This window comes from Haemaphysalis longicornis, unplaced genomic scaffold (assembly GCF_048455015.1).
Source record: "Haemaphysalis longicornis isolate Haplotype H1 unplaced genomic scaffold, Haemaphysalis longicornis Haplotype H1 scaffold_2, whole genome shotgun sequence".
Lineage (NCBI taxonomy): Eukaryota > Metazoa > Arthropoda > Arachnida > Ixodida > Ixodidae > Haemaphysalis > Haemaphysalis longicornis.
In genome coordinates, this window is record NW_027526295.1 from 199,184,080 (window position 1) to 199,196,690 (window position 12,611).

The following is a 12,611-nucleotide window of genomic DNA, read 5'->3' on the forward strand; positions in this document are numbered from 1 at the left end:
TGAATATTGACAAAAGCCACCGCTTCGCATTGCCGCCTAGATGACATAAAACCGCATAATTTATCCCGTCTGGGCCCGGAGAAGAGGCTTTGTTGACTGAGCACAGAGCAGCTTCAAGTTCTGCCATAAAGAATGGTTCGTCCGTGTAGGGTGTGTTCGGTGATGGGTTCGCAGCCCTGGAAATAGTCGTTGGTGAAGATCTCGGTGCGGCAGTAATTTTAGTGCAGAAGGCTTCAGCGACATCTAAGTCGCTTACCTTCATTCGCAGAGGAATTGAGTTAAAAGGGTGCAACTGAGTTCGCGGGGTACGAAGACCACGCACTAAACTCTATATCCTTGTCAGCGGCTTCCGAGGGTCTAGCTTCGAACAAAAGGACACCCGTTCACGTTTAGCAAGCTTCTTGAGATACCTCTGAATGAGCTTTTGCGTGCGTCTGGCTGCTCGTATATCTTCTACCGCGGAAGTCTTCCGTGCGCGCCTTTCTGCCCTTCTACGAATTGCCCTGAGATTTTCGTACTCGACGTCTGCCACTGTATACTCCTTTGGCAGGCTCGCGGTTTTGCTGCACAACCTCCGCGTATTTGCGATGCTGTTAATAGCGTCGTCGTATGACGAGAAATCACCAGCGCTTGTATCGACGTCTGTGGTGAACTTACCCCAGTTGACAAAATGAACGGCACATTTACGACGACCAGAAGGCAAACCGTCGACAATAATATAAGTTGGTACATGGTCGCTTCCATGAGACTCTATGTCTGCATACCAGCTTGTGGTCGTTGACAATGCTGAGGATACCATTGTGACGTCGATAGCACTTGACGTCTGTCCACGATAAAACGTTGGTTGCCCAGTGTTAATAACACACAAACTGAAGCGGTCTGCAATGTCCAACAGGCGACGTCCTTTGACCGTGGTTTTTATACTTCCGCATGACAGATGGTGAGCATTGAAGTCCCCCGTGAGGATGTGTGGAGGTGGTGTACGACGAATTATGTCCTCCAGGCGCTGAGTGTTCAGCGATGCGTGGGGCGGAATATACGCAGCGATGACAGTAAAGGAAACGCCTGCGTGTCGCACGGTAATAGCTGCTAATTCGTTCAACGCGTTAGGAGGCAGATTGTGTTGCACGAATGTGAGGTCGTTTCTCACGCATAGCAGGACTCTCGTCTTTGCCACACCAGTTGATGAGCGCAGGACTGCGTACCCGGATAGCCGTATATCTGTGGAAAGGCGGGACTCCGAAATGGCAACAATGGGGAACTGGTGTTTTTGCACAAATCTGCGGAAGTCTGGAAGCCGCTGACCAAGTCCACATGCGTTCCATTGAAAAATTGTTGCTTTTTGCCGAATTTGCTGCACAGAGGGGGAACGTGTAGTGATGGGTGCCGCTACCGCCATTGTGCTAGAAGAGGTGAAACGAAGTCTTCCCGTGACAATTTCAAACCAGACTATGATCGCCTCAACAGACCCCATAATGTTGCTAGGATTGCCCATTGGAACGAAAAACAGCACTAACACGTGGCTACAGCGCCTGAAGAACAAGTGGAAAGGCACCCTTCGCAACATTTGGCATCTCTCTAACAAATATGGAGGAGCAACTCAAGCCGCCACACAGGCGTTAGCCAGGGCCGTCAGAGTGAGCACACTTACTTACGGGGCACTGGCTTACGACCTCAATAAAAGTCACACGAAGACCACACAAGTACTACATAGGGCCACTCTTCGAGTGATCAGCGGACTGCCTCGGCACACGCCCATCCACAGTTTGGAGCAATCGGTCCCTCTTCTACCTGTCTCTGCAATCGTCGAAGAGGCCAAAGCACAGGCCTCCTTCAAGCGGCCTCTGACCCACCAAGTGCTGTCCCTGATTGCATGGGACGAAAGCAAAATACCCACAACATGCACATTTCCAGTGCCTATCGCGCCTTGGACACGACCGGGATGCGTCACAGCGCCGCACTCGCATCCCATCGGACGCAGAAACCCTCAGTTGCGTAGACAACGCATTCTGCAGATGCAATCGGCGCAGCAGGACGGCGCAGTCGACATATACACTGATGCCAGCGTGACCCCCCAGTGTGTTGGTCTTGCATCGACGTGCCCCGAACTTCCTGCGCTGTCGAGATATAGCACGATGATGGACCCCACCATAACAAGTTTTGAAGCCGAACTGTACGCTTTGAACGCCGCTGTATCACCCCTCTTGTATTACAGTACTATACGGCTCTCCCACCTTCGCTTCGACTCATCAAGAATGAGACCATGCATGCACTTCACTCCCATGCCACCACTAACCATATTGTGCATGAAATTCTCTACAAAGTGCATATTCTTCAACGGAACCACATCACTGTCCGCTTTGACTGGGTACCTGGCCACGAGCCGAACTCGACTGGTAACGAGGCGGCTCACGCGGTCGCACAGGAGTGTACATTACCTCAAACACCGCTGGTCTCTGCCGAGGAACAGTGTCGTTCTTGTACACCATCTCCGTCGTTGCGGATTCATCGCTACATAATGGATAGACGCCAACGACTAGAAACCCTTATTCCTAAAGGCTACCTAAGTGAACTTCCACCCTTACCACGTAGTGGCCAGATCTTCATAACCAAGTTTATAACAAACACTGCCTTGAAACCGGAAACAGTTCGTAGATGGTACACGCCTCACCATTCTCCCCGACGCCCTCACTGTCAGTCAGTCAAGAAGAAGCTGACCTCGGTCACTTGGTCTGGACATGCCCAGCCTTCAATCGCCAGCGTACTTTCACCGCCCCGAACCCTCAACCAGACCCAACTCTACTGGACACGTCCTTACTCGCACAAATAGCGACGTATTCTCTAAAGAGTGACCTGGCATGACTGGTATAAGAGCACCATCGGTGACTGTCGTGCTGGGACTATTTAGCAATATACACATATACACAGTTAAGACTGCGGCCTACGACTGCATCAACTATTGGACTTCATCGAGACATCAATGTGGACAAGTACTGAAGTGATTGGCTTTTATTTCCCTCCTTTCTTCCTTCACCACGCTCGGACCTCCTGTCTTCCTGTCTCAATGAATGTTTTTCAATCAATCAAGCTCTTAATTGCACCGTCCATAAACAGAACAAATATCACGAAAATAACAAGCGCACGTGAGCATGCGGCTCGTGATGTTATTTGTAACATGGCACGAACCCACGTGGGGAATTTGCCGGGAATCTGGCGTAAGGAGAGCAAATGAACACGCTACACAAAGCCTGCTGCATTATGCCGGTGCCACGTACGTCGTCGGCTACGTGAACAAGGCCGACTGCGGAGTCTCTAACCTGCACAAGGCCGTGGCCGAGGCGTTGGAGGAACCCGGGGAAATGGGGTACACGGTAGTTCTGAAGGAGCTCGGTTTGAAGATCCTGAAAGGGGTCGAGATGTCGGCCCGATAAACCACGTGGTTTTAACCGCACGGCTGTTTAAGCTCTTTGTAGCGTAGCCCATAATATAAAAAATACCAAGAAAATACCGAGCGCATGTTTGTCAAACAACTGTTCGTCGCTCCGCATTGCTAGGGGTAGCCGCCTGCGCTCATTAAACTTGGAACCACCGCGCCGGTGCCGGCCTAACTATCTGCGATTGTGTGATGCGCACATGTGAGATAGGGCGACCAAAGAAGATCCAGCCCGTAGAAGAGGCGGCTTATGAGGAAGCACGCCGCTCTGCCAGGTGAGAATGCAATCTTTCAGAAGAAGAAGAAGAAGAAGAAGAAGAAGAAGAAGAAGAAGAAGAAGAAGAAGAAGAAGAAGAAGGAGAAGTGTAGGTCTTATCAAGGAACAACAACAACAAAAACTGCGAGAGAGCGCTCAACGAAGACTTTGGGGTGGTGGACGATGAAGTTTACGAAAACTGAAATGGGCACTGTACAAATAAACTACTTGTATACTTCACTTCGCGTTTGAGTTGGTCTTCTGCTGTCGAGCTCCTTATATATTGTTGCGACTGGCCACCCGAGCGCAGTCACCGGTGTAGTGATGTTGCCTTGCTCCGTCCGCTATCGACGCGGCGCAGAGCAGAGCGACGAAGTCCTCGAGCCGACGAAGAGTTGAAGTAACATTTATATACAGTATTTACAGGGTAAGCAAACGTTACATCATTCGCACAAAGGCGACAGCACCCTTTCACTCGGTGCTTCCGAAGAGACTGGTGCCGGAGAGAAGCCGCCGAGGAAAGCCGACGATGAGAGCCTCCGAGCTTCTTTTATAGCCCGGGAAGTTCGTTGTGGCCCCGAGAAGTTTGAAAAGCTCCAATCAGGGCTCTCGCTGCCTGAAGTTTGAATTCCGACGAATGGTAGCGAAGCGGTGAGTCAGCTGCGCCGCCGATGGGGAAAGGGAGAGCGATGCCGCCGCCGTCTCCGTGACCTCGCCTCCGGGCGTAGCGACATGCCCTTGTTTGGGTCGTTCTCCGCTGAGGGATTCGGCCGCGCCGCAGAGTTTCGAGATGCAGGAGTCGGCCGCGCCGCAGCGTTTCGAGATGCAGGAGTCGGCCGCGCCGCAGCGACAAAGGGAGAGGCGTGACTCAGCCTCGCTGTCGGCGCGTCGCCTCGTGCAACGCCTTTGGGCCAGGCGCTCTGGCACAACAGCACCCCCGCCGCCAGACAATGCGCCGTGAAGACGAGCTGCCTCCACGTGGCTCGGATGCTGGGCGCGCTCGTTCGCCAGGCTCATCCAGGTGCACCTCCAGTGCCGCAGGAAAAGGGCGACTCCACCAGGTCCCTCTCCATGAACGGGTACCGCCTGCCAGGTCTGGATCACCGGTACCCCGCCGTGCTGCCAGGTGTCTCGACCAGTTTCGTCCGTCTCCTTCGGTCTGTCCTCATGCTACCTTTACTGGCTCAGTCTTTCTGAGAGCGTCAGTTAAAGGACTAGCCAGTGTGGAGTAATCTCTCACATAATGCTGGTAATATCCAGCCAAACCCAAAAAAGCCCTTATCGCGGACTTAGTCGTTGGTCGGCGATAGTTTAGAACCGCGGCTACTTTGATTTCCGACGGTCTGCGTCGGCCGCGCCCCACTACATGTCCTAGGTACGTCACTTCGGCGCAACCTAGGTGACATTTCGACGGTTTGACTGTTAGGCCGGCTTCTTTGAGCCTGCTCAGCACGACTCGTAAGTGCTCTACATGCTCCTCCCATGTGTTCGAAAAGATGGCGACATCATCGAGGTAAGGGAGCGCGTACTCTGACAGGCCGCGAAGCACATGATCCATTGGTTTCGAAAAGCAATACGGCGCGTTCTTGAGACCGAAGCTCAACATGACGGGACGGAATGTTCCGAACGGGGAAACGAACGCAGCGTATCTGCTGGCACGCTCAGAGAGGGGCACTTGCCAATAGCCTCGTACGAGGTCTAGTGTGGAAATGTAATTCGCCTTGGATACGGTCTCCACCCGCTCCTCGAGGTTCGGAATCGGATACGTCTGGTCTCGGGTTATCGCGTTGAGGCGCCGGTAATCGACGCACGGCCTGGGGTCCTTTCCAGGTACTTGAACTAGTATTAGAGGGGAGGTGCAATCGCTCTCACTCGGGACAATGACCCCAAGGTCACACATGCGCTTGATCTCGTCCGCCATAATCTGTTTCTGTACGGGAGAACATCGGTACGGCTTGCTACGAACCGGCTCGTCCCGCGTTAACTCAATGTCATGCTCGATTATCGTAGTCTTTCCGGGCCGATCAGAGAAAACATCCTCAAACTCGAAAATTATTTTCTCCAAGTCCTTCTTTTGCGCTTCACTTAGAGAGGGCTCTAACCTCACTTGCTCCCGCAGGAGATCCGAAGTGCCTTCCTTCAGGTCCGCAGAGGTCAGAATATCTGCGCCTTCCTCACCCTCGGCATTCAAAGCTATGTTCACCACAGCATGACGCTGAATGTAGGGTTTCATCAAATTGCTGTGGTAGATTTTGTTCTGCCGTTTGCCTAGCTTTACTTCGTAGTTTGTGTCAGATAGCTTCGACACTACTTTTGCTGGCCCCTCCCAATGAACTTCTAGCTTATTTTTCTTCGAAGGGCGCAGCAGCATCACAAGGTTACCCACTTCGAACGTACGTTTCCTAGCCGTCTTGTCGTAGTACGCCTTCGACAATGCTTGTGCCGCCTTCATGTGGCTCTCAACAAGGTCTTTACTTTTCCCGAGCCTCTGCAGTAGGTTAAGAACGTACTCCACCACGTTTGGGTCCTCACTGTAACCTTCCCAAGACTCGCGCAGCATTCGCAGCGGGGTTCTGAGACTCCGGCCGTACACCAACTCCGCAGGGCTAAACCCCGTACTTTCGTGTGGAGCAGACCTCAAAGCGAACATAGCGGCAGGTACGCATGCTTCCCAATCACGTTTTCGCTCAAAGCAGAGGGCTCGCAGTATTCGCTTTAACACTGAGTGCATTCGCTCCACTGGGTTGGATTGCGGGTGATAGATAGAGCTGTGCACCACTTTGATCCCGCACCTTTCAAAAAAAGTCGAGGTTAGGCAGCTAGTGAAGACGCTACCGTTATCGCACTGAATTTCAGCAGGAAATCCGACACGAGCGAATATTGAAAGGAGCGCGTCAACCACTTGAGGAGAATTGAGCTCTCTGAGTGGCACTGCTTCCGGGAACTTTGTCGCGACACAAAGGGCGGTTAGAATGTACCTACAGCCGTTCTCGGACTCGGGCAGAGGCCCAACAATGTCGATCACCAGCCGACGGAATGGTTCAGTTATGACTGGTACCAACTTCATAGGCGCCTTCCACTTATCCGTACTCTTGCCGACCCTTTGGCATGTGTCGCAAGAGCGCACAAAGCCTTCGATGTCTTTCCAGCATCTAGGCCAGTAGTACTCTAGCGCAAGTCGAGCTTTTGTCTTTTTCAGACCGAGGTGCCCTGCCCACGCGTTTTCGTGCGCGAGTTCCAGTAGCTGACGGCGATACTTTTCCGGGATCAAAAGCTGCTCGTACTTCTGACCCTTGGCATCCGTGTAACTGCGGTACCACAAGCCGGACTTCTCATGAAATGAAACGTTCTTCTTCTTTGCGCCCCGTTTCACATTCTCCAGCAAGGCTTTTATCGAGCTATCATTTTGCTGTTCTCGAATGAACGTTGCTCGATCCACCTTGATTAACTCATGCCAGCTGTCGGAGACTGGGGACAACGTATCGTTCGCCTCACACGGCGGCGCCGCTTCGGCTTCTCCGCCGAAAGGGGTGACGCAATCCGCTTCGGCCGCTGGCGGTTCAACCAACCTATCGCGAGAGTGTGCGGTCGGCTCGCAGCTCGGGCTACATTTCTCCCCCGCCTTTACCGTTTCGCTCGCTGGGGTAGTGTCAAGTTCCTGGGAGAGCTTCCGCGCCCGCGATCTCGTGAGTGCCATGCACGCCAAACTGGTAAAGAACGATTTTCCCTGTTCTTTGAGCAGTTGCTCCGAGCTATTAGAGAAGAGATAAGGGAAATGCTCGGGGAGCGCTGCGGACACGGCCGCCTCGGTGTTAAGCTTACCAAAGCCGCCTTCAATGACGACCCTTGCAATCGGCAAGCAAACGCTCTGCTCCTCGGCAACCTGCCTTATCCACGCGCATTCTCCTGTGCAGTCGTTTGGAGAAACTAGTGACGGGTGGACTACGTCCATAGTTGCTGCGGAGTCTCTGAGTGCTCTGCACTTCTTGCCGTTCACGTTTATCTCCTGCATGTAGGGCTCGAGCAACCGCATGTTCTTTTCGGTTTCTCGGATCGTAGCGAATGCAACCTTCTGTTTACAGTTTGCCGCGATGTGCCCTTCCTTTTTGCAGTTGTAGCAGGTTATCTGCTTCCGCGACTCAAATGCCCGGGCGGCATCCGCGCGCTGCTTAGCATCGCTGTTCGATTTTCGAGACTCATCTATGCCTTCCCCAACAGTTTCTTTCGTAGGAGGTGAGTCTTTTCGAAAACTGCGACGCTCTAGCTGTTTCCCTTCTTCAGGCTTCTTCCTAAAAGCGTCCTTACCGTGCGCTTTTTCAACGCGCACCGCCTTATAATGCAACTTTCGGCGGGTGTAGTACTCCTCAGCTAACTCTGCTGCCTTGTTAAGCTTTACTTCTTGGAGCTTATCCTGCAGCCACAACCTGACGTCGTCTTCGACGCAGCGGTAGAATTGCTCAAGCGCTATGCACTCAACCACTTTGTCGCGGTCGTCATAGGCTTCCTCGCCTTTGAGCCACTCAATTAGGTCAGCCTTCAGACGAAATGCGAAGTCTATATGCGACTCATTGCCCTTTTTCGCGAACCGAAACCTCTGTCGGAAAGCCTCAGGCGACAACCTGTATTTCCTCAAAAGAGCCTCTTTGACCTCGTCGTAGCTCTCGAAGGCCTCCCTCGACAGGCACGTTATCACGTCCGATGCCTCTCCAGGAAGCAGGGCTAACAAGTTTTGCGCCCACAGAGACCGTTCGATATCGTTTCGCTCACAAACGTGCTCAAACTTAACGAGGTACTTCGCCATGTCCTCGCCAATAACGAACGGAGGCAGTTGGTGCCGAATTCTCGGACCGTTCGCAGGAGCCGTTGGAGAAGCTACGCTAGGCGCCGGCGAGCCCTGCCGGAACTCTAACCGCTTCAACTCGAGCTGCCTTACGGCTTCCCGTTCCTGCCTTTCGGCTTCTTCCCTGCGTTCCTGCCTTTCGGCTTCTTCCCTGCGTTCCTGTCTTTCGGCTTCCTCCCTGCGTTCCCGTCTTTCGGCTTCCTCCCTGCGTTCCCGACTTTCCGCCTCCTCGCGCTCACGGCGCTCCTTCTTTTCGGCTTCCTCGCGTTCGCGGAGCTCTTTCTTTTCGGCTTCCTCGCGCTCACGGCGCTCTTTGATTTCAACCCTGGCCTCATTGACTTCCTCAGCCGTTACTTTCTCCTTCCGCATGATCTCAAGGATCGCATGCTTCCGTTTCGCACGGCCTAAGTCAAGGCTCAGCTCCTCGCAAATTTCGATGAGTTCCTTCACTTTAAGGTCCTCCATCGTTTGCACTGGCCTCTTGCTGCTTACCCGCGTTAGAATTCCCTGGCCGCTCCTATACTATCGAGCTACTAGTAAGGCACGCGCAAGTAATTCTCTACGCTCCTTTGTTTACCTCTCGGCACTAGCTCTGGTTTCAACACACTCTCTAGGCATGAAACAATCAAAGCTATACACAGTGCTTTACGCAGCCATTCTCTAAACTACTATAACCTGTGCTAGAGAAGTCTGGTGAACTGAGAGAAAACGTCGAGCGCTTACCACACCAGGTAGTAGCCGTTGCCGGTCGATCCCACCGCTGCCACCACTGTTGCGACTGGCCACCCGAGCGCAGTCACCGGTGTAGCGATGTTGCCTTGCTCCGTCCGCTATCGACGCGGCGCAGAGCAGAGCGACGAAGTCCTCGAGCCGACGAAGAGTTGAAGTAACATTTATATACAGTATTTACAGGGTAAGCAAACGTTACATCATTCGCACAAAGGCGACAGCACCCTTTCACTCGGTGCTTCCGAAGAGACTGGTGCCGGAGAGAAGCCGCCGAGGAAAGCCGACGATGAGAGCCTCCGAGCTTCTTTTATAGCCCGGGAAGTTCGTTGTGGCCCCGAGAAGTTTGAAAAGCTCCAATCAGGGCTCTCGCTGCCTGAAGTTTGAATTCCGACGAATGGTAGCGAAGCGGTGAGTCAGCTGCGCCGCCGATGGGGAAAGGGAGAGCGATGCCGCCGCCGTCTCCGTGACCTCGCCTCCGGGCGTAGCGACATGCCCTTGTTTGGGTCGTTCTCCGCTGAGGGATTCGGCCGCGCCGCAGAGTTTCGAGATGCAGGAGTCGGCCGCGCCGCAGCGTTTCGAGATGCAGGAGTCGGCCGCGCCGCAGCGACAAAGGGAGAGGCGTGACTCAGCCTCGCTGTCGGCGCGTCGCCTCGTGCAACGCCTTTGGGCCAGGCGCTCTGGCACAACAATATATGCAGGGTAAATTGGCCTGTGTGACTTATATGGCGCTCGTCTAGGTTAGCTTAGGGAGACCAATACGGCTCTGCTGTGCTTGCACCGTCGCGGAAGCTGGGTTGGATTTTTTCCTATGCCCTGAGATTTTTCTTATGAAAGTGTTACTCGAGAGTAGAAGGCTTCCGACGTGAACGATTAAAGGGCACCCGTTTAGCGACATCTATTTCTCAAAGGCGCACGTGCCAGCGTTTTATTTCTCAACAGTATCGTTAACGGGAGAAGGCTCGGTAATTTAGCAAGGGAAGCCTCATTCCCATCTTACGCACTTTATTCCGAGCGACCATCCTTTGCTCTCGCAATAGCCCTTGGCATGAGAAAAACGCGTCTGTTACATAAATCATTCACGGTATAAAAACATCCCAAGACCTGAGTGGCGAAACGTTTCTCTGTGTCCACACAAAAAAAGAGCCAGAGATCATTCCATGAAGTGAATGGGGTGCGCCAAAAAACCACCGGACAGAAGACCATCAGGCATAAAATCAACGATAACAGAATCTTACACCATTGATCATCCTTTGTTTTGAACCCTGAAAACGGCGCTGCGAAAGCGAGTAAACTGAGGCGTTATCCCGCTCCTCTTCCATCCGCCATTTTTCTAGTCTCTGGAGATTTTTCTATAAAATGTTTCGCGAAGTGTGCTTTTGATTGGAATTTTGGGGCAGTGTATCCACGTGAGGCCCACATCCGACCAGTTTGGTGTCGTGAAGCGGTACATACTGGCTTCGTGTAACGGTCATACCAACACGGCGTGACCCTGAAAGGTACAGCCACGGGCGTAAGAAATGAAACAGGAGGAACAAAAAGAGGCAAATACCAAAGCGGATATGCCGATTCTCTTTATACGTACGTACTCCAGCGTTTAATGTCATAAAATGAAATCTGAAAGAACATTTTCCATGGCGCCAATAGTTTGCGCGCGAGAAAAACTGCACCTGTAGAGGAGCATTAGCGTAAGAAGGGGATCCCGCGCGTGAGGGAGAAAAAAATGCTTCCAACCAGATATGCGAATGCGCTCTCAAGACTAGCGGGGAAACACGAAGTCACTAAAGCCGCAGGTTCTTGCGAAATTGCAAAACATAAAAAAGAAGAAAAGAAAGCAAGGTGGCTCGAAGATTCTTCCGTTCTTGAGTCACCCAGAGTTTCTCCTTACCTCCCATGGTGTTTTGCTGTGTTGGGGAAGTTAACTAAAATCCTCAAAGCTCCAGTTTGGAGGATACGGATCTAGCGAGAACAAGGAGGAAGAAAACTTTGTGAAATGCGCCACGCTTTGTACGTGTCAAACCAGCCAGGACGCAGAATTCTTCTAGTACGCTCTTCTTTGTTTGTATTTACACCTAATTGTGCGCGCCAAAATGCAAAGGAACATTTAAGGCGGAATCACGTAGGACCACCTAACCCGTTTTGTTTTTTTTTTACAATCTTTGCAAGTTCGGTGGGATATGGAAGGTAAGGAAGAACTGACGGCAGAATAAAATAAACTCTTCAGGTGCTTAATTGTTTCGCTATGCCGAAATTCCAGCGCGAAAGAATATTAGTGAGATTTTTATTGAAGTGCCGAACAGCAGCCATGGCGTTGTTGGCACTAATTTTATCCTGCTGCGTTTAAAGACGGAATGTGGATTTTGTAGTCGTACTAACAACGGTAAGAAGTTCCGCATTGAAAGAACGTTGGCTGTGAAAGGTTGTAACGGCGTGCGACAAAACTTGAAGAAGGAGCATGAAGAAGGAGCTGAAGAAGGAGCATGCTTGGCTTTTGCTTCAATGGAAATTTCCGACCTTATTACCGAATAATACTGCGGAACCACGCAAGATTTCTAGAGCTCTAGGTTTTGGTGGCGAGTTTACTTTACTACAATCTTTCTCTCCACGTCCCGTGAAAGCAAATATAGCTCTCACGAGTCTACGTATCTATTTTTTTTCATAAGCTAAAATAAATATGTTGGCGCAACTATGGTTTCACTTTTTTTGTGCAGCGGCGCTGCTCCCACTTTGCAAAAAAGTAAGTATTTGTTAGACACCTAGGTATCAAGGTTTTCAAATGTACTCTTAAACCATCCCGTGGCTCGTCTTCACCGCAACGCACTCAAGTGTTCAATCCATGCCGCCAACATAGCTGTGAGGCCGCGTGTTAAGCAGGCGGGTGTGAGGCTCGCGGAGGAGGATCAACGACAAGTGATGCCGTGGGCTCAGCACAAGTAAGAAACATATATTCTGGGAAGGACACACAAACACCCGAAGAAACAACACTAGGGAACTAACGGCAACAACAGAGAACAACACGCGGGCGACGCGGCGGAATGGCTAACACCAGTCCAAACCAAAGTTCGTGCGAAACGGAAAACGAGGGGACACGCTCACGTTCCCGTCTGCTCGACGCTGGGCGGGATTATGTCGATGGCATGTGTGGAACGTCGGGGGACCGTCGCCTGTTGAATCGCAGTGGTCGTCGGTCGGAACGCCGATGCTTGCGCTCGTGCCTGGCCTCTCTAGGCCTCGCCCCGAACCTCGGCCCGGATCACGCTTCGGAACCTCGCCAGCGGGAACAGGCAGCTCTCGTCGCGGCAGAGTAGTCCCGGAACAGCCCCCGAGACGGTTCTCCGAGCCCGGTGCACGAACGC

General features: G+C 52.2%; 1 protein-coding gene across 1 annotated transcript; it reads right to left on the minus strand.

The window, feature by feature from the left end:
* Positions 1–4,702: 4,702 nt before the first annotated feature.
* LOC144168472 (uncharacterized) lies at positions 4,703–9,031 on the minus strand. Its single transcript, XM_077697449.1, has 2 exons — positions 5,219–9,031; positions 4,703–4,775 (listed from the first exon to the last, which is right to left on the minus strand). Exons 1-2 carry the CDS (start codon positions 8,992–8,994, stop codon positions 4,703–4,705), a joined length of 3,849 nt encoding a protein of 1,282 aa, XP_077553575.1. The 5' UTR covers positions 8,995–9,031.
* Positions 9,032–12,611: the final 3,580 nt, after the last annotated feature.

Coding starts and splice junctions, on each gene's coding strand:
- LOC144168472 (XM_077697449.1), bottom strand. CDS start 8,994: ATGGAGGACCTTAAAGTGAAGGAACTCATCGAAATTTGCGAGGAGCTG. Junction 4,776..5,218: donor GTGCTTCGCGGCCTGTCAGA/GTACGCGCTCCC, acceptor CAGACCTGGCAG/GCGGTACCCGTTCATGGAGA.